This window comes from Rhinatrema bivittatum, chromosome 3 (assembly GCF_901001135.1).
Source record: "Rhinatrema bivittatum chromosome 3, aRhiBiv1.1, whole genome shotgun sequence".
Lineage (NCBI taxonomy): Eukaryota > Metazoa > Chordata > Amphibia > Gymnophiona > Rhinatrematidae > Rhinatrema > Rhinatrema bivittatum.
Window position 1 is genome coordinate 365,532,726 of NC_042617.1, and position 25,212 is coordinate 365,557,937.

Below are 25,212 nucleotides of genomic sequence, written 5' to 3' on the forward strand. Positions count from 1 at the left end.
TGTTTTGTGGGGGTTTTTTTTCATGTTCCATGGTGATATTTTTTATCGTGGAAAAACCCCACAATAAATATCGCCGCAAAACTGCAGCTGTATTTTCTAGGGAGTGGCAAAATATCGTGGGAGTGTCCCCCAACAATATTTCATTCCTTTTTGGTAAAATGTCGTGGCTTGATAAGTGATTTCCTAAATTAGTTACTGCTAAGTTCATTAATAGCACTACATTTACTCTTTAAGGAAAATTTTATAAGATTGCTTTTCAATATTGTCAAGGTCTCGCAGAACTAACTCTTTATAAGTGGTCAAGTGTAGACCACATGAGCCAGGAGGAATCCATCTTGATTTAGATTTTACTACTGAACAATCAATATGTACTGTAGAATTCTGAGGAAACAACTTTAACTAACTGAAGTTTCCTAAAAATCTATGACTATCCACTTGATTCATGTAATTCCATAGAAACATAGAAATGTCGGCAAAAAGGACCAAATGGTCCATCCAGCCTGCCCAGTAATCGTATGGTAATATCTGCTCTGCCCTGTAGATTACCACATGCTTATCAGTTTCCCACACCATAAAAGTCAGGGTCCTTGTTGGTTGGTGTTAGAATCCAATTCCCCATTATGCCTTGCCGTTGAAGCAGAAAGCAATGTTAGAATTGCATCAACAGTATCGAGGCTTATTGGTTAAGGATAGTAAACCACCACATCAGCAAGTTACTCCATGCACTCTCTTCTTCATTTCCATCCTTTAGTAATTAGGGATGCACAATCTTTAACTAAATCTTTATTTAAGACCTATTCTTGTACAGTTTTGATGGACCCAACCAACAAATTAATTACTGCTGATTGAATCACACTTGCTATGTCGTATTTGCTCTGTTCCATACTTCTTCAATTTGAGGAAACATCCCTTTTCTCATTCGCTGTGGCCACATACCCAGATGTCCATATCTCCCTCTTCCTAAAGAATACTGAGAATGTGATTCATTACCCCCCAAATCCGATTCCCTAGAAGAATCATCTGATGAAGAATCAAATGTCACCTTCTGTTTAAACTCCCTAAATGAAACCCTAAAACTTTCCAATATAACTGAAAATTTAATACGTGCTTCAATGTCTGTAATGTGTGTATTTGCTGGATCATGCGTTGGTCTGCTCAACAATCAACAACATGAGGTCTTGAGTCTTCAGTATAAATCTTAGGTTCTTTTAAAATCCTGAGCCTTTTATTTTATTTATGTATTTATTTATTTAAAGGTTTTTCTATACCGAGGTATGGCTAAGTGCCTTCACCCCGGTTTACATGTACAACCACCAAATACATTTGACAGTAGAAAATTTAACATTTAACAGTTTAACATTTAACAGTTTAACATTTAACAGTTTAACATTTAACCGTTTAATCTGTCATTTAATACATTCAATAAGAATGTAATTCAGTTCTCGCTGGTGGCTTGAATGATCTTTAAAGATCCATTTATAAAGAAAATGTCTGTCTGAGCTGATTCCTCTTGTATCATGCCAGCCGTTATCTGTTTGGTGTATAGACCAAGTAATTTTAATGCAGATGCTCTAACTTTTTTTTTTTTTTTTTGGATTAAATACTGAGACAGCCTTAGTACCGGGGCACCATCTGCAGTCAGAGGGAATGATGCCTACGTTTAAAAAGTTGGAAAGTGCTACAAAATTTGTTTTTGTCAATCTTGTTTTCTCTGTAATTGCTGCTGGTAACTGGCCTTGTTCAGGTATAGATCTGTTATAGTTACACAATTTTTTTTTTTTTTTGTATAATCTCACTTTACATGATGGACATATATCTGTGCTTAATCTGAATGTATTTATGTGTTTGTCTGGTCCTATTTACTTTAGAATTCATATTGCATTTTAGCAGAGTGTCAGTGATAGAAATGATATTTACCCCATAACTTCCCTACACCTCACAACACCTGTCATCTAGAACCAGAAACTCGAATGAAAACTTTTTTTTAAAAAAAATAGTGTTTACATTATGAATAAGGGATACTAAGTGCTTTTTCACCCTACAGGTTAAATGATTAGATTTTGATTGCATATTTTATTTCACACAGGTTCTTGAGTTAGTGTTGGAAAACTTTATTTATCCTTGGTACAGGTAAGTGTGTTCCTCAAATTCTAATGATCTATAAAATGAAGATTTCTGAACAAGAATCACTGTTCTGTTCTGAACTCCCGATGTCCTACCTTGAGAGCCTATACAGAAAGTTAAACTATTTTCTTTCCTAGCTTCCAATATCAGAGAGAATGCAGATCTTAATACCAAAATATTTTTTGAATGACAAACGGTTTGACACTCATTGTGAATGGTATGGTATTGACGATAGCTACACAGAAGCAGACCTGATACAGCTGTGATGAGAAACTGAGAGCTCAGTCAAAGGCAGGCGACTGCAGCAGAAGAGGAAGCTGTAACTACTAATAAATAGCAGAAGCCAGCAGTGGTGGGCAAGGAATTAAGGTGAAAAGAGTGATACTACTAAGAGCCTGCAGAGTAATTCAGAAGAGCTGCAAGCTAGTCAAGAGCCAGTTCCAAACAACTTTCAGCAGGAAGTAAGGTCTCCCAGGGATTTGAAGGGGCAAAAGGACCAATAGGAGAAGCAAGAGACCACAGATTGGGGTAGGGGAGCAAATAGGAACAGATCCAATCATAAGCTCAGCAATATTTTAAACAATAACCAGTTATGAAAAAGGGAAGGTACACAAAATGTTACAATAATTGCACAGCTTACATTCTAAGGTAATACAGGGAGGCAACATAATGAGAACATATATACATTTAAATATATTATGAAGGCAGAACAATCCCTTAGCAAAATTTGTACATATTTTCCATGGAAACTAAGGTAAGAATAATTATAAAGTGTTGTGGGACATGTGCTTTTAAGACCTCATAGATCCTGTCTTCAGATGTTTTAGAAAGACTTGTGTGGCCTCAGGAGCTCATGTATTGCATTATCTTTGACTAATTTTTACATTGGTGCACGAAGGTGTCTCCTGCAAAGAATCCAGTTTTTTTTTTCCAGGACACACACAGGAACTAGCACTCTGTACTTGTTTGCCATAGAAAGTGAAATAAATAATACAGTGCACTGTTTATTTTATGTATATGTGTGTGTATATATGAGTGTCTAAATTTTAGCTATTTTGAAACAAAATTAGGAAACATTTGCCAAAAATGAGAAATTTGATAAATGGGGAAAATACAAATGTTACTGCTGAATGTACGGTGCACTAAACAAAATGAAATGAACAAATGTTCAGAGTTCAGCTGTTTAACAAAGTGAAAGAAAACCAAGAAGAGGAGGAATGAAAAAAAGAAAAGTTGAAAAATAGAGAAGTTTCATGAAGGTAAGAGAGTGAACAGTATTGAGGTAAATATTCTCCACCTATTTACAGCAAAGAGTAGGCTGATCAGTAACAACAGAGATAACCTAAGTTCTCTTTTATTTATGGTCCCAACATCACATCTGATGATTCTCAATCTCTTCCACCTGCATTAAACTACCTAATTCCTAACTCCAAACCTCTTGGTGGTTTTTTATTGTGTGTCCTGTCAATCTTGCCCAAATTATTAACTTCAAGGAATAGGAACTGTCCATTATGTATGTTTGTACAGCGCTATATATATGATTTCTGCGATACAAATGATTAATAAGAGTCTGTAGTTATGGGAAGCTGTGTCAGACTGGTATGATCATTCATACAGATTAGATGCATGGTCGAAATGAGATGTACCCCTTGTACCAGTGTATAGGGTCCCCCATACCTCTAAGAAACAGATGAAAACAATTTCTGAACCCCTGTAGGCTCCTGTTTAAAACATTAAACATGACTTGTGCTGAATATTTTTATTTTTTTTACTGACCACGTGCAGCTATCAGACTGGGAAGATAGCCAAAGCTTTAATAAGACAGTAGAAGAGCTTCAGCGTTGTTGTAGTCTAGCTTGGCAGAGGTCCTGGAGCTTAAGTTATCATTGGCACCAGAGTCCAGATAAAAAAAAAAAAATAGAAGCTTTTATTTTTGAAAACTGTTAGACAAATGTTTATTGCAAACATTTACACATCTAGTCATTTGGAGCTTAAATGCTGAATAAAAATTAAAGCTATAAATATGTAATCAGTATGTAGAGATAAATGCTTCTAACTTTAATTATATTTTTGATTAGTTGAATAATAGTAAAGCAAAACAAAGCAGCTAGCTAGTCTAAGCATATGTGATGCAAACTATTATGAAATTATATTCATATATCTGAGGTTATTGAAATTTTATATCTAAATCATCCTAGCCATATAACCTGACTTATATACATTGAATATTGGAAAATGCGATCTTTAGTAAGAAAAATACATAAGGCCATTTGTCTCTGAGATAATGACTTGACCTATAATGAAATAAAATCAGTACTTAAATCTTTGGACCATGAGTCCATAATCTATGAATTGTCAAGTTAAATAGTATATATACAATGAAATGTAAGAGCTTGGGACTACTATACTGTCCAAAGTATAGTGTGCCTGGGACCCTGGCTACATAACTCATATATGGTGGTAACTTTTTTTTTTTTTAATATTTCTGTGTCTGACATAGCTTGATCAATTATATACTTTCCTCATGTAAAATCATATTCTTTTTAAAGAATATATCTGACTGAGTTATTGAGTTGGCTCTGATCTCATAAAAAAATAATTAACTGAGCTCAAAATAATGCATCATGGAGTTTAGTTCTGACTTTCTTGTTGGCGATTTTGTATCTGGCTGTGTTGGATTTGTTTCATGAGGCAGCTCTTGGTCAGTAAGGAAAGGATTTGAAAGCTAGAACAGCTGCAAAATTCTCTGTAGTTAGTTTGTGAACTTGATGATGTTTTAAGGTAATTATAAATGGGTGACAGTGCAAATACAGAAACACAAACTGAGAGCAGACAATAAGTTCCAGGCTCATCCAGTCTGCCAATCTTCCTCTCCTGCTGCAACATTCCTGAAGAACTTGTCACATTAGGCAGTCTTTGACTTTTTGATATCTATTGACATTTTGAGTCATTAAGTAGTTTCTGAACTGATGCACAATGCAGGTCCTACTTTTGGCTTGGTTTTTAAATTGGAAAACCAGAGCTTAATGTGGAATGGATTCAAACAACCCCATTGACTTAGTCAGACCATTTATCTACAACATTTTATTATACTTGGCTGACTCATGCCTGGGCTAAAATGATCTGTCCAATTTTTTAAGTACTTTAGGAAATCTCTTGTGAATTGTTGGGGCAGTCATTAGATATTATAGTAGGTAATTGGAGCAGTGAACTACATAATGCAATTGAGCTTTCCTAGCGTGTAGACCAGGGGTGGTGAACTCCAGTCCTCGAGGGCCTCAAACAGGCCAGGTTTTCAGGATAACCACAATGAATATGCATGAGATAGTTTTGCATACATTGGACACAGAACATGCAGATCTATCTCATCTATATTAATTGTGGATATCCTGAAAACCTGACTTATTTGTGGCCCACGAGGACTGGAATTTGCCACCTGTGGTGTAGACAGATGGGCTCAGACCAGTGGGTTTATGCTCCCCTGCCAGAAGATGGAGACGGAGCAAACTGACGTCACAGTATATATAACTCTGCAGTGACCCCGGTCTGCCACTGTTGTCTGTCTCCAGCAGATGGTGGACATTAATCCCCCTATGGGGATTGCTTTGAGCTTTTTGGAAGGAGAAATTTGAAATTCAAAATTCAGGAAATATAAAGCCCTGCTCTCCTGTGGTGATACCTAAAGGTCCCTCCCCCAGTTGAGAATTCCTGAGGTGATTTCCATGGTCCCTCAAAGGTGAGCCTTGGTCCGGTAGCTGGGTTTGCCGGTGTGGACTTAGCTGCTAGTTCAGCTGAAAGGCAGCAGGAGCAGGAGGCCAAGCGTGGCGGTGACGGCAAATGCCTTCTTCCCCTGCAGTTGGAGACCATGTCTACTCAGCTGGTAAGGCTGAGCTCAGGTAGGTTTAAAAAAAAAAAAAAAAGTTTTACCTGAATCTGAGACAGAGGGGTTCAGGACTCCCTCTGGTCTCTGTTCTCTGTGCACTGTCTACATTCATTCCTGCTCCCATTGGGGTTGGGGAACTGGGCAGCCTAGTGGGTTGAGCGGCCCCCGGTGGGCTAGGCCTCATACTTAAGCTTATTACTTGCATACCACAAGGTAGGCTGCGGCGGCAGTTTTCACGCACTCTTGTGCGTTTTCTGCTGCCTTCTGTAGGTGTGCACAGTGTATCAGCTCTGCGCACATGTTGTGTGCTCATTTTTTGGGCACCCTTTTTACGTGCTTAATTTGGTGAACGAGTTGTGCGTGTCCCTTGCCACGCTTTCTTCTAGGCGCTTATTTTTGGTCTCATTTCATTTTAGAGTGCGGGCCGTTCCGACGCACGTTTACTGCAACAATGGCGCCGGTAAGCAAGAATCCTAAGCGTCTTCCTATTTGTGTTGCCTGTCATATTAGGCTTCTCAGCCTTACCTGACTTCTAACCTGTATCAGCGCTGCTCAGATGCTGAGGGAGAGTTGTCTTCCTCAGATTTTGCTAAGCCTGGCTCTTCCCATTCTGATGATGGGTTGGTCATTGCCTTAACTGGGGGGACATCAGATCTTGGTTCTCCCTTGAGTGGCTACTCCACTGGCGAGGGCAGTTCTGTGGGACCAGCTCCAGTTCCTTCTGGGCTTGGTCTGGATCCGGCTGCTTTTTCTCGGGTGGAATTTTTTCAAGGCTTACAAGCCTTTCTTCAGGTGCAGTCCTTCGCTTCCCCCATTTCTGTCCGGTCGGACCCTTAGTCTCTTCCAGTCCTATACTTAAGTGCCAGGGTGTTATACCGGTATGTGGAACCAAGGCCAACGGCCGCTTACCTTGAGTAGAGGTTCTCAGAACTGGAGGCTCAGTGAGTACGTTGGGTAGAAGACTTCTGATAGTCCAGGTAGACCAACAGCGAGACTGGATCCAGGCAGGGTGATCCAAGGGTCAGGCTGAGAGTAGCGCAGTCCAGTCACAGTCCGGGTCGGGGCAGGCGGCAAACAAGCAGGAACCAAGGCAACAAATCCGAAGGCAGGCGGCAGGCAGAGTAATCCAAAGGGCAGTCCGGGTCTGGCAATCAACAAGTAGCAGGAACACAGCAAGAACTCTCCAAACGCAATAGTGGCCGAAGCAACACAGAAGAGGAGAAGCTCCCTTAAATAGGCCAAATCTCCCGTGCTGCCCGGCGGCTCCGTCAGCATCTGATGTCAAAAGGGGGCGTGGCTAAAGCTCCGAATCGCGCAGAGCCGCGCCGCGGGAGACGCCAGCATCAGGAGAACGCCGACTCAAATGGCAGGTAACACAGGGATCACCTCGGCTCCCTGCGGATGTTCCTGACAGGAATTCAGATGGCACTGATAATGAGATTGATCCTGATTCCCTGAAAGATGGGGAAATTGCTCCAGGGCTGGAACTGTATCGAATCATGTTGCGGTTCTTTTATAGAATGAACTGCCGGCCCTGATTTCCCAGACCTTGAAACAGCTGGGTGTTCCTGGTTCAGATGCTATGTCAGAGCCATTTACATTTTACACTTACATTTATTTGAATTTATAAACCGCCTAACACTGTGAGGCCTAGACGGTGAACAAATTTACATACATAATATAAAACAAACATGAGACAACACAAAATCAATAAAACATAACAAAACCATTAGAATAAATAAGCTAAAATAACATAAGAAAAAGCTAACTTGTTAAAAAAAAATTGAAATAAATAGTAAACATATTGAAATAAGTAGGCAAAGAAAAACAAATTAACTATAGGCCAAACTAAATAAAGTCTTAATCTGTTTTCTAAACCTATTAAGTGAGTCGCATTGCCTAATATGTATAGGAAAAGAGTTCCATAGAGTTGATGCTGTGATGGAATAGGAGCACTCATGAGTAATGTGAAACCTGGCTAATTTGGGAGATGGAATTTCCAATAGGCCTCACTGTGAGGTCAGCAGTCTGGTAGATTGGTAAAATTTGCAATTGCATTGACCCAGTGACACGTTTGGTCATTGAAAAGTTTGTATACAAGCATTCCAAGTTTATATTTAATGCACTCATTAGAGAGCCAATGCAGTTCAATTAGAATTGGAGTAAATGTTCGTCGTTTTCTGCCTGCAAGTAGCTGCACAGGAGAAATCAACAACTGCAGAGAACGAAGATGAGTTTGAGGGATACCAGTATATAAGCTACTGCAATAGTCGATAATGGGGAAAATGGAGGTTTGGGGGACTGTACGAAATTCTGAGAGATATAATGGTTTTTTGAGACCGGGAAGCACTTGGAGTCTGTAAAAGCCTTGAGAAATAACTTGTTTGATTTGTGGGCAGAAAGAGAGGGTATTATCTAGACGTTCACCTAGGCTTCTGATATGAGTTTGAATGTGAAAAGAGTAGCCTTCCAAGAGCACAGTCTTTTCATTGAAAGAAGAATTTGGACTATGAATAACTAGAAATTCCGTTTTGGACATGTTTAGGGATAATTTATTGTGTTTAAGCCATGAAGTGATGGCGGAAAAAACAAATCTGAAGGTGTTGTAGAGTGCCACTCCCCTCCAAGGAAGAATCACAATTTGGTTTCCTCACATAAAGCCTCTTGTTTTTTCCAGTGATGGATGCCATCCAGGAATTGATTGATCTGGAATGGGATACCCCAGAGGCAAATTTTAAAGGGGGTCAGAAATTGGAAAGCCTGTACCCCCTGGATCCGGCTGTGAGAGAGCATTTGCATTTTCCTAAAGTGGATGCTTGGGTATGTGCTGTGACTAAGCGGACATCTTTCCCCGTAGAGGGAGGAATGGCCTTGAAGGATATACATAATAGAAAGATTGAGGCTATTCTTAAGTAAGCTTTTGAGGCAGTGGCAATGAATTTCCAGATTGCCTCTAGTTGTGCCATAGTGGCGAGATTTTGTCTGCTTCTCTCTCTGGAGGTGGTTGAGTCTGGAGGGAATTCCAGAGTGGTTATGGAGCCTGCCTCCGCCTTTTTAGCAGATGCAGGCTATGATTTAGGCCAGACCTCAGCCAGAGGAGTGGCTTCGGTGATAGTGGCCAGGTACCAGAGTTGCGAAATTTGGTCAGCTGATACAAAGCCAGTCTTACCAAGATACCCTTTAAAGGCTTGCTCTTGTTTTGGGAGTGAGTTGGAGAAACTGGCCAGTAAGAGGGGGCAAGTCTCCGGTGCCTCGGTTGCTGGAGGATAAGAAAAAGTTACAGCACCCTTTTGATATGAGTCGTTTCCGGGATTCCAGGTGTTTCGTCCCTACAGAGGGATGACCTTTCAGTGGACTCGGCCTTTTGGTAGGTCTCAGTCCTTTTTATCCCCAGCAGTCCAAGAGAGGAGCAGGCTCCCAATGAAGGTTTGCCGACCCACCTTCCAAAACAGGAAATAGGGGGATGTCTTTCTCTTTTATTGGAGGTGGGTTGCGATCATATTTGACCAGTGGGTTCTGGAAGTGATACGCGAAGGGTATGTGCTGGAATTTCACAGTATTCCTCGGGACGTGTTTATGGTGTCCCCTTGCCACTCCCCGCAGAAGAAGCAGGCAGTGGAGTTCATGCTTTAAAGGCTCCTGAGACTGAGGGCTGTGATTCCGGTGCCCACATCTCAAAGTATGGGGCAATATTCCATTTATTTTATTGTGCCCAAGAAGTAGGGCTGCTTTCATTCCATCTTGGATCTCAAGATGGGACAAAAGGTGACTCATTTTCAAATGGAAACCTTACGCTCTGAATTGGCGATGCAGTCAGAATTTCTGACCTCCTTGGACCTGTCAGAGGCTTACCTTCTTATTCCCATATGATTGGAACACCAACGCTTTCTACGCTTTGCAGTGTTGGGGCACCATTTTCAATTTTGGGCGCTGCCTTTTGGTCTGGCCCAGAACATTCAAGATTATGGTGGTGGTAGCGGCGGTTTTGAGAAAAGAAGGAATCCTGGTGCACCCGTATTTGGACAACTGGTTGATTCGAGCCAGGTTTCAGGAAGAAAGCACCTGGTGACACACAAGATGATCTCCTTCTTATTGCTGGAACTCAGTTGGGTGGTGAACCTGACCAAAAGCAATCTTTAATCATCCCAGCTGTTGGAGTATCTGGGGGTCTGGTTCAACACGGGACAGGACAGAGTTTTCCTACTGGACATTTGGATCCAGAGATTGTCTCGAGTGCATCAGTTGATGAACACCATACGCCTGATAGTGTGGTCCTATCTATAGGTACTCTGCTTGATGGCAGCTACCTTGGAAGTGGTGCCATGGGCAAGGGTGCATATGTGTCCTCTTCCGCACTCTCTGCTATCTCATTGGAACACTCAGTCTCAGAATTATGCAGTTTGGCTCCACTTGCCGATGGAAATCTGCTCCTGCTTCCATTGGAGGTTGCAAGAGGATTATCTGAGGAAGGGAGTTCCCTTGTTCTCTCCGGCCTGGTTGGTATTCACGACAGATGTTAGTCTCCATGGTTTGGGGGGGGGGGGGGGGGGTGTGTCTCACTGTTTGGAGTTAATGGCCCACGGGCGCTGGAATGCCGAAGAGTCACACTGGAACATCAATTGCCTGGAGGTCCAGGTGGTACGGCTGGCATGCTTGCAGTTCAGCCATAGGCTGCAGAATCAAGCAGTATGCATGATGTCTGACATGACGATGGTGGCCTATATCAATCGTCAGGGAGGAACTAAGAGCCAGCAAGTGTCGAAGGAAATAGACCAGCTGATGGAATGGGCAGAAGGTCATCTGCAGATGATCTCATCCTCTCACATTGCAGGAAAAGACAACATAAGAGCAGACTTTCTCAGCAGGGAGAGTCTGGACCCAGGAAAGTGGGTGTTGTCAGCCGAGGCGTTTCAGCTGATTGTGGATCGCTGGGGCCTTCCATTCCTAGACCTTCTGGTGATTTCTCGAAATGCAAAGGTTCTTCGCTTCTACAGTTGCAGGAGGGATCCATGGTCCCTGGGAATAGATGCTCTCGTACAGGTCTGGCTGGAAGATAAATTGCTTTATGCAGTCTTGCTGGGCAGGATAATTTGCAAGATTGAAGGCCACAGAGGGCTAGTACTCTTGGTGGCGCCGGACTGGCCCAGGCATCCGTGGTATGCGGATTTGCGATGACTCCTGGTGGAGGCCCCCCCTTCATCTTCTGCCGCACATGGATCTGCTTCAACAGGGACTGGTTCTTCGAGGATCTGACTCTATTCTTTCTTATGGTTTGGCCCTTGAGAGGGTTCACCTGTTAAAGCATGGCTATTCCTCTGTGGTGATTGCCACTTTACTCCGCACTCGCAGGTTCTCCACTTCCTTGGCTTATGTGCGGGTTTGGAGAGTTTTTGAGGCCTGGTGTGAGGAGCAGGGTGTTCTTCCTCATTCAGTTAAGATCCCTCTCATTCTGGATTTTTTGCAGGATGGATTGAAAAGAGGCTTGGCCCTTAATTCCTTGAAGGTGCAGGTTGTGGCTCTTGCCTGTTTCAGGGGCCTGGTGAACGATGTCTCATCCTGATGTGGCCAATTTTTTGAAGGGAGTGAAGCACCTTAGGCCGGCCTTGAGGTTACTGGTTCCATTGTGGAAGTCTTAGTTTGGTACTGGACTTTGGTGGGTCCTATGTTCTGATCACTGTGTAGCCTTTCCTAATGGTTGTTGACTTGAAGACTGTGTTCCTGGTGGCTATAGGTTCTGTGCATCAGATTTCTGAGCTGCAGGCCTTGTCTTGCTGGGAACCATTCCTTCGGGTGATTCCGGGAACATTATAATTGCATACTGTTCCAACCTTTTTGCTCAAGGTAGTCTCAGATTTTCATTTGAATCAGTCCAACTCCTTGCCATCCCTGGATAAGGTCAGGGATGCGGAGGAGTTTTGTCTTTTTTGCTCCTTGGATTTTTAGGAGTCTTTTTAGGAGTCTTTTTGTGCGGTATCTGGAGTTCTCTTGAGTCTTTTCGAAAGATGGATCGCCTGTTTGTTCTCCATGGCGGGAATAAGCAGGGTACTCCAGCTTCGTGGTTTACCATAGCTCCTTGGATTAAGGAGGTGGTCACGGCCGCATATGTGAATGCTGGAAAGCCATTGCCTACTCAGGTTAGGGCTTATTCCATTAGGGCTTGGGCAGAGGTTATTCTGCCATCTCCTGTCAATATCTGCCGAGCTGCAACGTGGTCCTCTTTACACACTTTTTCTGGGTTTTATCGTCTACAGGTGCAGGCCCGGGAGGATGTTGACTGGCCCACGGGCAGCCTCCCACCCTGTTGGGGAATAGCTTTGGTACATCCCACTAGTGCCGAATCCATCTGTCTACATACTAGGAAATGGTGAAATTACTTACCTGATAATTTAGTTTTCCTTAGTGTAGACAGATGAACTCAGCTTCCCGCCTTCGGTTGCCGCATGAGTGTGTCAATAATCCTCCTGTGGGGCTCTGGGTCCCAAGGAATTACTGGTAAGTATTCATCCAGTCCCTAGCTTTGGGGTACCTAGAATCCTATGTGAGTTCAGTGTTTATGGTGGTTTGAGTACAGTTCTGGTTATCTGTTTTTAATCAAGTTTTTTGCTAGTCTGCCCACAGTTGCTTTTGAAGAGAATACTAGCAGGCTGGGTCACTGCAGGGTTATATATAATGTGACGTCAGCTTGCTCTCCATCTGCTGGCAGGGGAGCATAAACCCACTGATCCCGAGTCACTGTCTACACTAAGGAAAATGAAATTATCAGGTAAGTAATTTCTCCATTATTGCCCCTCAGAAGAGATGTTCAGATGCTGGGTTAAAATCTTCCCCTTGGTTTTCAAAGGAATTATGTGCCCTAAAATGAGAAGGCCAGAAATTAGATGCTGGAGGAAATTGCAATGTTACACTGATAAAGCTCTATGTATAGCCATTTAACTATCTGCATTCTGGCAATTACAGTAGCAATGGATTATTACTCAAATTTGATTGCAATTGCTGAACACTCCTTAAATAACATTATTTTGATTGATTAATCTATTTCTGAATTCATATAATTTAGCCATTTTTGACTCCTTAGTCATCCATAGCAAACAATTTGCAAATTACTTTGCCAGGAAAAGCTTGTTTCCTTATCACCCAGATCAATCCAAATGCATGGATTTTTCTCCCCTACCAGCAGATGGAGACAGAGAAGAAAAGATTTGTGTTAGTGGTACATAAGATAATGTGCCACCTGCAGTTATTCAGTATTATCTGTCTCCAGTAGATGATGAAGGTGCAAAACCTGCATGGTAGAAGATCAAATTTCTCCCAGCGGTTTTAATCTTTATTTTGGAGCTATCCCTCTGGTAGAGTAGGGGTGAGCAGTTGGGTTAGCTTTTATACTGGCTTCTTTATATGCATAGGCATTGGCCAGAAATATATCTGCAGTTTTGGCCAGATGATTGTTCTGGTTGTGCATTTGGGCAATGGATGTCTGGTCCAAATCACAGCTGGGAAGCCTCCCCTTCAAAGGCAACTTGCTGTTTGGAGAAGGCTGCGAGAAGCTGGTGAAACACTTGGGGGAATCCAAGGGGCATAATTGCCAGAAGATAAGTCCAAAGGGAGCTGGAAGACTTTTTTCCTAGTAGACAGAAATTCCAGGAGGCATGGTGTAACTGATCATTGAAGTCTTGCTCCTTGCAGAAGCAATATCTGAGCAATTCTCAGTCCTTTCAGGGGAGACACATGCCTGCTCGAGAGAGCTTTGGCTCTGGCTCCGGAGGCCTTAATGGAGTTTAGTGAAAAACACACTGTCCACTCTTCGTGCAAGAGCATCGGGGGTCATTTGAACCTGTTTTACAGAGTGGACCAAGATAACGATGGACCAGTGGATTCGAGCCATCATAAAAGATTATGCCTTAGAATTTGTCCATCCAGGGCCCAAGATGGCGGATCAGGAGGACATATTGGAGGAGCTTCTGATCACCTGCTCTGATTTCTTTTCTATTTTGCTTTTTCCAGAATGGTTAAGCACAAAGGTAGACTCCTGGAGGAATCGCCCCTCAAAGCTTACCTATGCGGTAATCTTTGAACCCTTACCTTATGCGGTAATCTTTGAACCCTTCCAGCCTGCCTATGTCCATTTGGGAGCATATGCCATTGCAGCTGGCACTAAGGAAGAAGCATGGCTGCCAGAAGACTAGGAAAGATCTTTCATTTAGCCCCGACGTCAGAGTCCCTCCTTCCCATGCAGTATTAGACACCAGCAGAATGTGCTGCGAGAGAAGATCTTTGTATACTGCTGCATTGAGTCCCATAGATAGCCAGCATTATCTGTCTATCAGTGTTGGTGACGTGCTCGAGCCGGTGACTGAAGTGGAAGGTTTGGCTGAGGTCCGTGAACCACCCGTGGACAAGGTGTTTCTCGCTTCAGACAGGAAGTTGAAATTGCAGGAGCAGATTCTGCAATTTCCTAGCATGTAGCCAGATGGACTCAGGACCAGTGGGTAATGTGCTCCTCTCCTAGCAGATGGGGAAAAGGAGTCAGATTTAAAAGCTGACATCACCCTAGATGTACCCCTGCTGTGACCTCAGCTCCTCAGTATCTCTGTCTCCTTAGCAGATGTGGACACTATCCCCTCACTAGCACGGTGCTAGCAGGATTATTAAAATGCATCTCTCTCTTTTTTTTTTTTTTTTTTTTAATCTTAAAGAAGATTTAGTCCTGCTCTCCTGCGGTGATACCTAAGGGTCCCTCCCCCAGTTGAGAATTCTTGAGGTGATTTCAGAAGTGTGCCTTGGCCCGGTAGCTGGCTCCCGGCGTGGACTTAGCCGCTGAAGCAGCTGAAAAGGCAGAGGGTGCAAAACTGAGAGCGGCGATGAAGGCCAAAGCCCTCTCCCCCCGCAGCTGGAAACAGTTTGCACTCGGCCGATAAGAGCAGATTCTGCAATTGTGCCTCAAGAATCCCTGGGTATGGGTTTACCTGTAGGCCCTTGGCTCCATGACATCTACGCTGGGCATTCTCACTATGTGTCTGCTTCAGAAAGCATTTCTGTCACAATTAATGATACAAAGACAATGACAAACCTTTTCCGTCGGAAAAAAATCAACAGAACCAGAGGTCACGATTTGAAGCTCCAGGGAGGAAGACTCAGAACCAATGTCAGGAAGTATTTCTTCACGGAGAGGGTGGTGGATGCTTGGAATGCCCTTTCGGAGGAAGTGGTGAAGACCAGAACTGTGAAGGACTTCAAAGGGGCGTGGGATAAACACTGTGGATCCATAAAGTCTAGAGGACGTGAATGAAGAGTGGGTGGCTCGCGGGAATGATGGCTACTACCTGGAGATAATACCCTTATTCAATAAACATACACACAGTTAATGCGACTCCAACATTGCTCTAAGCTTCAACGGCAAGAGGAAATGTGGAAAAAAGGATTTGCATTCACAAAACAGCGGGGAGTAGCTTGCTTGTTACGGCGGTTACTACCCCAAACCAAATAAGCCTAATACTTCACTTTCAATGCATATCCAGCATAGCTCTCTGCTTCAACGGCAGGGGGAATGAAGAAGGGTGGATCTATATACAGACAACAACCAACAAGGACTGAATTACATAGTCTGGGTAGACAAATAAGCATGGGTGTAGCTTGCTTATTGCGGTGGTTACTGCCCCTAACTGATTAAGCTAGATATTTCACTTAGATGCAGTTCCAACACTGCTCTCTACATTAATGGTGGGGATGGAAGGGAAATAGAACCAAAAGGTTACTAAGAGCCAAGAGTAACAGATAAGTATGAGAAGAAAAAAAGTGTGACGCTTGCTGGGCAGACTGGATGGGCCATTTGGTCGTCTTCTGCTGTCATTTCTATGTTTCTATAATTGAGTTCTCGGTCAGAGGACTTCGAGCTCCCTAGCAAATAGAATGCTAGGGATTTTTAGAAAAGGAATGGAGAATAAAACAGATAATGTCAATGCCTCTGTATTGCTCCATGGTGGGACCTCATCTTGAGTATTGTGTTTAGTTCTGGTCACCACATCTCAAGAAAGATATAGCAGAATTAGAAAAGGTACAGAGAAGGGCAACCAAGATGATAAATGGAATGGAACAATTCCTCATGAAGAGGCTAAAGAGGTCAGGACTCTTGAGCTTGGAGAAGATGGCTGATGGGGAGATATAGAGATCTATAAAAGAGTGAGTGAAATGAAACGAATAAACGTTATTCAGTTGTTTACTCTTTCGAAAAGTACAAAGACTGAAGACACAATGAAGATATTGGGTAATACATTTAAAGCTAATAAGAGAAAATATTTTTTTTACTCACTGCATAATTAAGCTCTGGAATTCATTGCCAGAGGATATGGTGAAAGCTATTAGTATAGCTACATTTAAAAAAGGTTTGGACAAGTTCCTGGAGGAAAAGTCCATTAACTACTAAGGTACAGTTGCAGAAATCCACTGCTTGTTCTTGGAATGAATCTACCCCTTGGGATCCTGACAGGTACTTGTGACCTTAGTTTGGCCACTGTTGGAAACAGGATACAGGGCTTGATGGACTCTTGGTCTGACCCAGTATGGCAAGCCTTATGTTCTTATGTTTACTCCGTCTTGGGGATGCTAGATTGTCTTTCCTGGTGGCTCTCATGGAATAGTTTGGTCAAGGGTATGGAGTTGGTTATCCCAAATTGGATTGTGGTGATCAAGGATGCCAGTCAGAGGATGGGGAGCTATCTGTCAGGATTGAACAGCACAGGGACAGTGTTTGACAGAAGCCACCTGGTCCATCAAGTGTCTGGAAATCAGAGTGATCAAAAAGAGGTTGCTATGCTTTCTGACTCTAGTCTACTACCAGGCAGTGAGAATCCTGTCTGACAGTATGATAGCACTGGCATACATCAATCGGCAAGGGGGTAACGAGAGCCCTGTGTTGTCCATGGAGGTCCGGGAATCATTTTGATGGGCAGAGCACCATCTCCTGGTCTTGTTTTCATCTCATGGCTGGGATAGAGAATGTGCAAGGGGATTTTCCCAGCAGTCATGCTGGACTCTGGGGAGTGGGTGTTGTCAAACGAAGCAATGTCTGTCATCCAGGCAAGGTGGGATGCTCCACAGTTGGACTTGATGGCATTGAGGATGAATGCCAAGGCTACATGTTACTTCATTTGGAAAGGGAAATAGGATCTGAAGGTCTCTATGTTCTTTCTCAACATTGGCTGCGGGCTGCATTGGATTCTGCTATACGTGTTCCTGCTATTGATAGACAAGAGTGTGAGCCAAAATAGGGTGCCTTCTCGTTACACGCTGTCTAATCAGGGTCTTAGGAGAAAGAAAAGGTAACTTAATGACATCAGCTATATCAGTTTATAAATGCTCAAATTATGCTCAGGGTGTGTCCTGATGTCCAAACCACAATTTGAAGCAAGTTAATTGAGAAGCCCAATAATAAAGTTTAGGGTTGGGAAGAGGCGCTCCTCCCTGCGTTTTGGGAAGCCATAACTGACCCGGTCGTACTCATGCCGCTTTATAGTGCCAGATAAACCTAGACAGATGTGTGACGCTCATCAAACACACGACATGGAATATTACACGAGATGTGCTGAAGCAAATATAACAACTTTAATAAGTTGATCCTGCCTGTCCAAGAAAGTGGTAAGACTACCCTGGCTTGCAAGCCCTGCTTTATTTTGAATATGAGACTGTCAACATTTTTGGAAAAGAGATCCCTTAAAGTCCCTTGGAACGTGTACCCCAAGATATTTAATCCCATCACTAGCAATCTTAAAACCAGGCAAACAATCAGGAATAATAGTTCTATCACAGGGAGGTTAGAGTACAGACTTATCAAAATTGACCTTATAGCCTGAAAGGCCACCAAACTTGCATAATAAGACTGATACAAAAATAGAAAGCCTAATAGCAATGGAACTTTCTCCTCCTGCCTTGCTTAATCTCATCAGGTAAAACGTGATAAGTCAGATATTCAGTGTAATAACCAGCAGGTAGTTTCAGTTCGTTGCTTGTCACAGGAGCTTGCACTAGTCTCACTGGCTAGGGTGAAATGCTTCCTGTGGGGGGGGGGGGGGGGGGTAAGCCTAAAAATATAGTATTGTGCAGTATTAGAATGAATAACTATTTTAGTATGTCTTTTGTGAAAGTGAGCACAGAAATGTTTATTTTTCATCAAACCTATACATACAACAGAAAATATGAAAGGTCAAATTTTTATATATAAAAAACCAAACCCCAAACTCAAAATTGATATATGCTAATTGACCTTTTCCCTCTTCTGAGTCTACCTGTGAGGCTGATAAACTTGAAATAGGGTCTTATTCAGCTATTGAGGAGGAAACTGAATATTTTCTAACACATGCCAAACTGGAAATTGCAAGTCATTTTCTCATTGCTGAGGTGCAGAACAGTACATATTATTTCTCTCAAGCTCATGCTCTTATATATTTATATATATATATATATATCGCCAATGTCTGATTTTAAAGAGAAGTTTTTAAAGAGACATGCACAAATTTTAATAAGGAAATTAAATGTATTCATATTTTTGTATAACATATTCATTATATATCTTACAGACATTTTTGGCCTTGCTATTTTCAAAGCTGCCTTCTGGCTTCCTGTTCTACTATAGGGAGTCACTAGTTGTCAGAGCTTCTTCCCTTCTGTCCTGGGAAACATCTCCCTTATTTGTTTAATGTACCTAGATGGTAATCTAGCTGAACACCTAGATGACAATAATATACTGTATCCATCGCAACACGGATTTCGAAAACACTACAGCACTGAGACATTGCTCCTCTCTCTAACAGATAACATTCTAAGAGGTTTTGATAGCGGTAAACACTATATTCTAATAATGCTCGACCTATCGGCAGCCTTCGACACAGTTAACCACAAAATACTACTAAATAGACTAGAAGAAATCGGACTACAAGGCAAAACATTAAACTGGTTCAGCTCATATCTAAAAAATAGGTTTTTCCAAGTTCAGATCAATAACACATTATCAGAAAAAATCAACCTCAAAACAGGGGTTCCGCAGGGATCAGCCCTGTCTGCGACCCTTTTTAACATATACATGCTGCCATTATGCCACTTACTGGCAGGACTAGGAATTATACATTACATTTATGCTGACGATATCCAACTAATTCTACCTATAGATGACACAATAGAGAAAACATTAAATCTAGCTAACATGTACCTAAGCATTATAAAACAACTACTGACACAAATGGAACTTGTTATTAATATTGACAAAACAGAATTTCTACACCTAGAACGGAAAAATACTGAAATCAGCCAAACCTCAATAATCCTCAAAGACAACCAGAAAATTGAACTAGCTGGAAAAGTACGTAACCTTGGAATAATAATGGACCCTGAAATCAATCTAAAACAGCACATATCACTAAAAGTAAAGGAAGGATACGCAAAACTCATGGTACTCAGAAAACTAAAACCACTACTAACTCAAAATGATTTCCAAACAATTCTACAGGCACTAATTTTCTCCAGCACGGATTACTGTAATGCCCTGCTGCTAGGACTACCAAATACTACGTTAAGACCACTTCAAATACTTCAGAACACAGCAGCTAGAATACTAACCGGAAAAAGGATGAGGGACCACATAACCGAAACCCTAGCGGAACTACATTGGTTACCGATTGAATACAGAATTAAATACAAAACCCTATGTACCATCCATAAACTAATTCATGATGAGAAATCAGACTGGTTAAACACAGCATTACGGGTACACGTCCCACACAGAAATCTTCGATCAGCAAATAAAGCACTCCTAACCATCCCTTCAGTTAAAACAGCAAGACTAACCCAAGTAAGGGAAAGGGCCTTATCATTAGCAGGACCCACAATTTGGAACACAATGCCTCCAGAGATCAGATTACAAAGTGATCTCAAGGCATTTAAGAAAAGTTTAAAAACATGGCTTTTTAAACAGGCTTTTTACAAGGAGACGGGAGAATAGAAATTATTCAGGAATAAGCAGATAAACACAGACACACAGTACTTATGACAATACAGTAGAGTAGTCTATGAACCCCACATCACAACTAGCATATTGATAACACTATGTATAATAAATTTACCCATAAAAGTACTTTCAGTACACTCGGTCATGATCCACTTTTCTAAAAATCATTTTGTCTAATGATATATTGTAACTGAACCTTTGATGGCACCTGTTAGAATGTACTATGTACACTTTTACTTACATTAAATATGTACCTACATGTAAACCGTTGCGATGGTATATAACGTAGCGACGGTATAGAAAAGATTTTAAATAAATCTGCTTTCTTCTTTCCTTTCCTTGGCATTTCTCCCTCTTGTGCTCATCAAAAATGGTGTCCATTCTTTCAAGGAGTGAAATATAGTAGTGAGAAGAGCAAGGATAAAGGAGGCCCAATTGAATAACGTAGTAATAAGAAATGCAACTGCTTGTACTCTGTGGCTGAAGGAATTGTATTTTCCTCAGTGCCTCTTTTCCTCTGCCTCCTAATGTAGAACATTATGTATTGGAATGTAAAGTATGGTAATGGATAAGTGATAGTGTCCATTTAGGTTTCTGTTTAAAGTTGCCTATAACACAAAACCTTACTAGAAAACTAAAATTTTGATTTCTCTTAATATGAAGATTGTATTTGAATTTGATGTTTGTTCATCTTCATACTCAGTAGCTGAGAGAGACAAAACATTTTTACAAACTGGATAATATAAGTAGTTTTTCTTAAGATTTTCAGATTTAATTGTGCTTAACTTGTTTAAATACTATTCTAAATGTATGACCTATTTCAGTTTCTAATTTTTTTTTCATATTACAGGAATGTGACTGATGATGAATCGTTTGTTGATGAGCTAAGAGTAGTCCTACGTTTTTTTGCATCTGTGTTAGTTCACAGAATTCACAAGGTAGGCCTGTATTTTAAACAAGAGGAAGGCAGTGGGGAATGCCCTTGCCAACATGAAACTCACAGTGCAGTGTAGCAGGGCCAAGGGGAACAAGCTTGCTGACAGAAAGCATAATGGAACTGTGGGGAACAACCCCTCTGTCAAGGACAGGAAGTTGGGCGATGGAGCTGGGTCATGGGGAACACTCATCTCAAAAGAGGCAAGAATGATGCCAGGGAGCCAGGTTCTAATAATTGGCAAAGAAGAGCAGGAGGCTGGGGACCGGGAAGCCACCCTCTTCTCCTTCCAAAAAGAGAAACATCAGGAAAGGACCGAAAAAAAGCTGGAGGAAAGTAGAATTGGGGGTCCTAGAACAAGAAAGGGAAGATTGCACCTGAGTTTGGGGGGGGGGGGGGAGGAAACGGAGGATTGCAAAAGTTGAGTGGGAAGGAGGATGGGGGAAGACTGCAGAGAAGACATGCACTCGCTATATACATTCAATTAGCCACCCTTCCCCCCCCCCCCCCCCCAAAAAAAAAAAAGTGGGAGTGGAGGAAGCGTGGCAAGTACAGTTTGTCTCTGGGCTGTAAGTTGTGGAGAAATTTTTCTGACTGTATTTATCTGTACCATATCATGTCAATATCTTATCCTTAACCCTGACTGCCTGTCAAGAAAACCATTAATACTGTTTGGGGTACATTCACGCCCCATAAATCGACGTTGGTGCAGGTATGTGATCATTTTTGACACAGACTCAAATACTAAAAAAAAACAAAAAACAGTACAGAGTATCTGTGAAAAAACATGATTTATTTTAACATTAAGACCGAGCCAGCGTTTGGGTAGGGCATGCAAGGTAGTTGCCCAGAGCACCATGAGTTGACATCACTGTTGGCATCACTGGTTCCATGGTGGCAGGGCAGAGGTGGACGCCAACCTGCCTCAGCCAGAGAGAGGCCTGGTGTGGCTGCAATGGATGCCATGCTGCTGCAGCCGAAGAGAGGCCTTCTGGGGAGGTTGGGGGGTGTTTTTCGCCCAGGGTTCCATTTGCCTTAGAACTAGCCCTGCATTAAAGGATTTTATAACTTAAATGAAAAATTTATTTCCCATGAAAACATTTTAATTTTTTATGAACTTGGAAAAAAAAATCCTTTTTCTCAGGAATAAATATTTTTTTCAGTGACTTGGATTGAAAGTATTAAGTAATTAGATATGCACATCGACATAACTTTTTTTTTGTCATTGAACATATTCAGAGCACAGCTTTATTGTAGTTGTGTACTGTCTGTACACACAAACGTTGCAGTCCTCACAATATCTTCGTGATTTGTGGTCTGTTGCTCTGAGACAACACAACATGCCCTTATTCCTGCAGCAAGTTCAGTGGCAGATACTATAATTATACTATATATATACTCCAGTGCAGTTCTGATAGACCCAGTTAGATTATCAGTAGTCTTTGATCAGTCCATCGATCAACTGCTCTCCTTGCTGATTAAGGAATAAGTGCTGTCTTTCTTGAGGTAATCTGCTATTCCAAGCAGGAAGGCTTCTCATCTGTCGCTGTCGAATCATGGCACCGGTTCTGGGAAGCACCGGCATCGGCCATGTTGCTCCCTCAGTCACACCCAGGAGCCCGAGGCACTCCCCACCAAGCCCCTTGTCAGTGCTGGGCACCGACTCCCCCCCCCAACCGCAGTGTCCTTTGAGGAGGAGCTGGATTGGAGGCTTCAATTGCTCTGAGCTCTCAGGAGTAGCGAATCGCCGGCCCATCGGTGCCTCCACAGACGCCAGAGCCCATTCCCTCAATCCTAGCACCGCTGCTGGGGCGCCTCGACATGCTTCTGGGCGTCCTTCCTATGCAGCCAGTGCATGGGGGTCCCTCAGTTCCCCTGCGACCATTGTTGCCTCCTCCTTCGGGGGCTATACCTATTACCAGTTCAGAGGAGGATGAAGGCTCGGACCTTCTAGGGCCATTGGGGCCTCTGGTGCCTAGGTTGCCGCTTCCGGCTCTGGCACCGGGTCCTTCGGGAGCTGCAGTGCCTTCGATGCCCTCAGTGAACATGATGGTAGTATAAGCAGAACGCGGAACAGAGCTATGCTCTGCTTGGCAACTAGTCCGAGGAAAGTAATAGATATTGCAAGGATTGCTGTGAAGCTCAGACCCACCATTGCGGGGATGTCTGTGGGGTGATCGGCTAAGACAGTGTTCAGCCAATACTTTCCCGTTGGAGCCCAGATTCCAGAGGGGGCTCTGGTGTCCCATTTTATTGCAGCAAAGCACCGATGGGGGAGTATGACCCTCCTGCCCTGAGCTTGGAAAGGTACGTTTTAAATACCGCATTGGTTCCTAAATCCACCGCAGTTGCTTGAGCCTAGAGAGGCTCATTTTTGGATTTTGCGGGAGTTACATTAGTGCTGCCTCATTCCATACTGGATGCTTCTTCCTGGCCCTGGGCAACAACTTTCAGGAAATTGCAGGACCTGCCTCTGATCTTTTAGTAACCCTGGATTTGAATGGAGCCCAGGGTAAGATATGAGCCAGCAATTAAGGAGGAAATTAATTTTCAGCTTCAGAGATTGAAGGAGTTGACCTATTGTTCCCCCCGCACACACAAAAGAAAAAAAAAACCAACCATGCATCCAGTGCTGCCTCCAATCCCTCTCCCAGTGTCCTCTCTTCTGGGCAGAAAAGGATCTTGAAGAAAACTACTGCCTGAGCAGGGAAGTGGGAGAGAGGAGGACTGATGCTTGGCCCTGGGGAAAGAGAGAGGGGATTCACCCAGTCTGCTGGGAGAAAGGAGGCGAGAGACTCCAAAGGGGTCGGGGAGAGGGAAAAGTAGTATTGTGGGGAGGAGGTGTTGAGTTAAGGCCATTCAGTCCTCATTCTTGTGTGTGTGGGAGAAAGACCTTATGTTGATGGCCTGGGGCCCCAAGCCCCCATCATTGTCCATTTGTAAGTGGGGGCAAGTCTTATGTTATCTCGCCCTATCTTGATGGTACCCTGATATAGAGTCCATCAAGCTAGGGCGAGAGAACATTGTAGAAATACCATCTTTGTGAGACTTTCCTCACTCCAAATGACATCAAATCTTCACCGAGGAGTACCGTGCAGTTCGTACTTCTCACTCTGCATGTAAAACTGGCCCCTAAACCATCACCAACACCTCATCTTGAGCTATTAGCTGGCCTTTCTATAGCGTGCGGTAATTTAAAAATTATCCTAAACACGCTCCTTTCTCTTACTGCAGGTGTTAATCATGTGGTGATATAGCATTTTGATGAATCTAGGGGTTATTTTGTATTTGAGGGTCTGTTTGCATTCTGTCTGTGTGATCAAAGTGAGGTATGCTACTAGTGTGTAGTAACCTGTACCAGTCTGACTTGTTCCATTTTTTCGAGGGGGTGTATTGGGTTGGGTGTAATATTTGCAGTGTTGTCATCTGATAGACTTTGCGGCCAGTTGTAGGGAGGCAGGGTCCTGGGTGGTTGCCTCTTCCCATCCCACCCCCAAGGAGAGCCAAGAATAAAAGCACTGCTTTAATATGAATGGAAAATATAGCATAATATAAAATATTATTCACAAAACCTCTATAAATTAATTGGACTGTAAGTGCATAATTGTAAATTCCTTTATATTTTCTTCAATTTTGTGTCTGTTTAGGTGCATATCCCAACTGTTATAACAGGAAAATTGTTAAAAGCTGCAATGAAGCACATTGAAGTAATAGCTAAAGCAAGACAGAAAGGTACAGTACTGTAAAGTAACTGTAAAAAGTCTAAATGAACAGACAATTGTTTTGTGAAGCAGAGAATCATAGAATCATATGATATTAAAGACCTTAAGGCCTATCTAGTTTGATCATTTTCCTTTCCTGGTGCAGTACTGCAGGGGCCAACATACTTCCAGTTTTATCTTCACTTTATGCGACCTAAGGATTAATCTTTTTTGTATTCCAGTTCAAGTTTGGCCCCCATACCTCCCTATGGAAGGCTGTTTAATGTATCCACTACCCATTCTATCTACCTTATAAATGGGCCATGACCGGCCCGCAAATGCGCAGTAGAGCACAGCTCTACTGCGCATGTGTGGGCAAGGACGTCGGTCTTAGCCAGCGTAAAAAAAAAAAAACATGGCAGCGTCGGGTGGCAATGGCAGCGGCGGCGTCGTCGTCGGGTGGCAGTGGCGGCAGCGAACGACGAGGAGGAGCAGCGGCGGCCAGTAGCGAGGGAGGGAGGGAGGGACTGAGTGAGAGGGAGGGACTGAGTGAGAGGGAGGGACGGACTGAGTGAGG

General features: G+C 42.7%; 1 protein-coding gene across 4 annotated transcripts in view; it reads left to right on the plus strand.

The window, feature by feature from the left end:
* Positions 1 to 25,212, plus strand: part of SNX14 (sorting nexin 14) — a 271,117-nt gene that overhangs the window by 44,802 nt on the left and 201,103 nt on the right. For all 4 annotated transcript variants that reach the window (XM_029595485.1, XM_029595488.1, XM_029595486.1 and 1 more), the window contains exons 5-7: positions 2,087 to 2,130; positions 20,851 to 20,938; positions 24,582 to 24,666. In XM_029595485.1, coding sequence (XP_029451345.1) covers positions 2,087 to 2,130; positions 20,851 to 20,938; positions 24,582 to 24,666 — 217 coding nt within the window. The remainder of the gene's footprint in view (positions 1 to 2,086; positions 2,131 to 20,850; positions 20,939 to 24,581; positions 24,667 to 25,212) is intronic.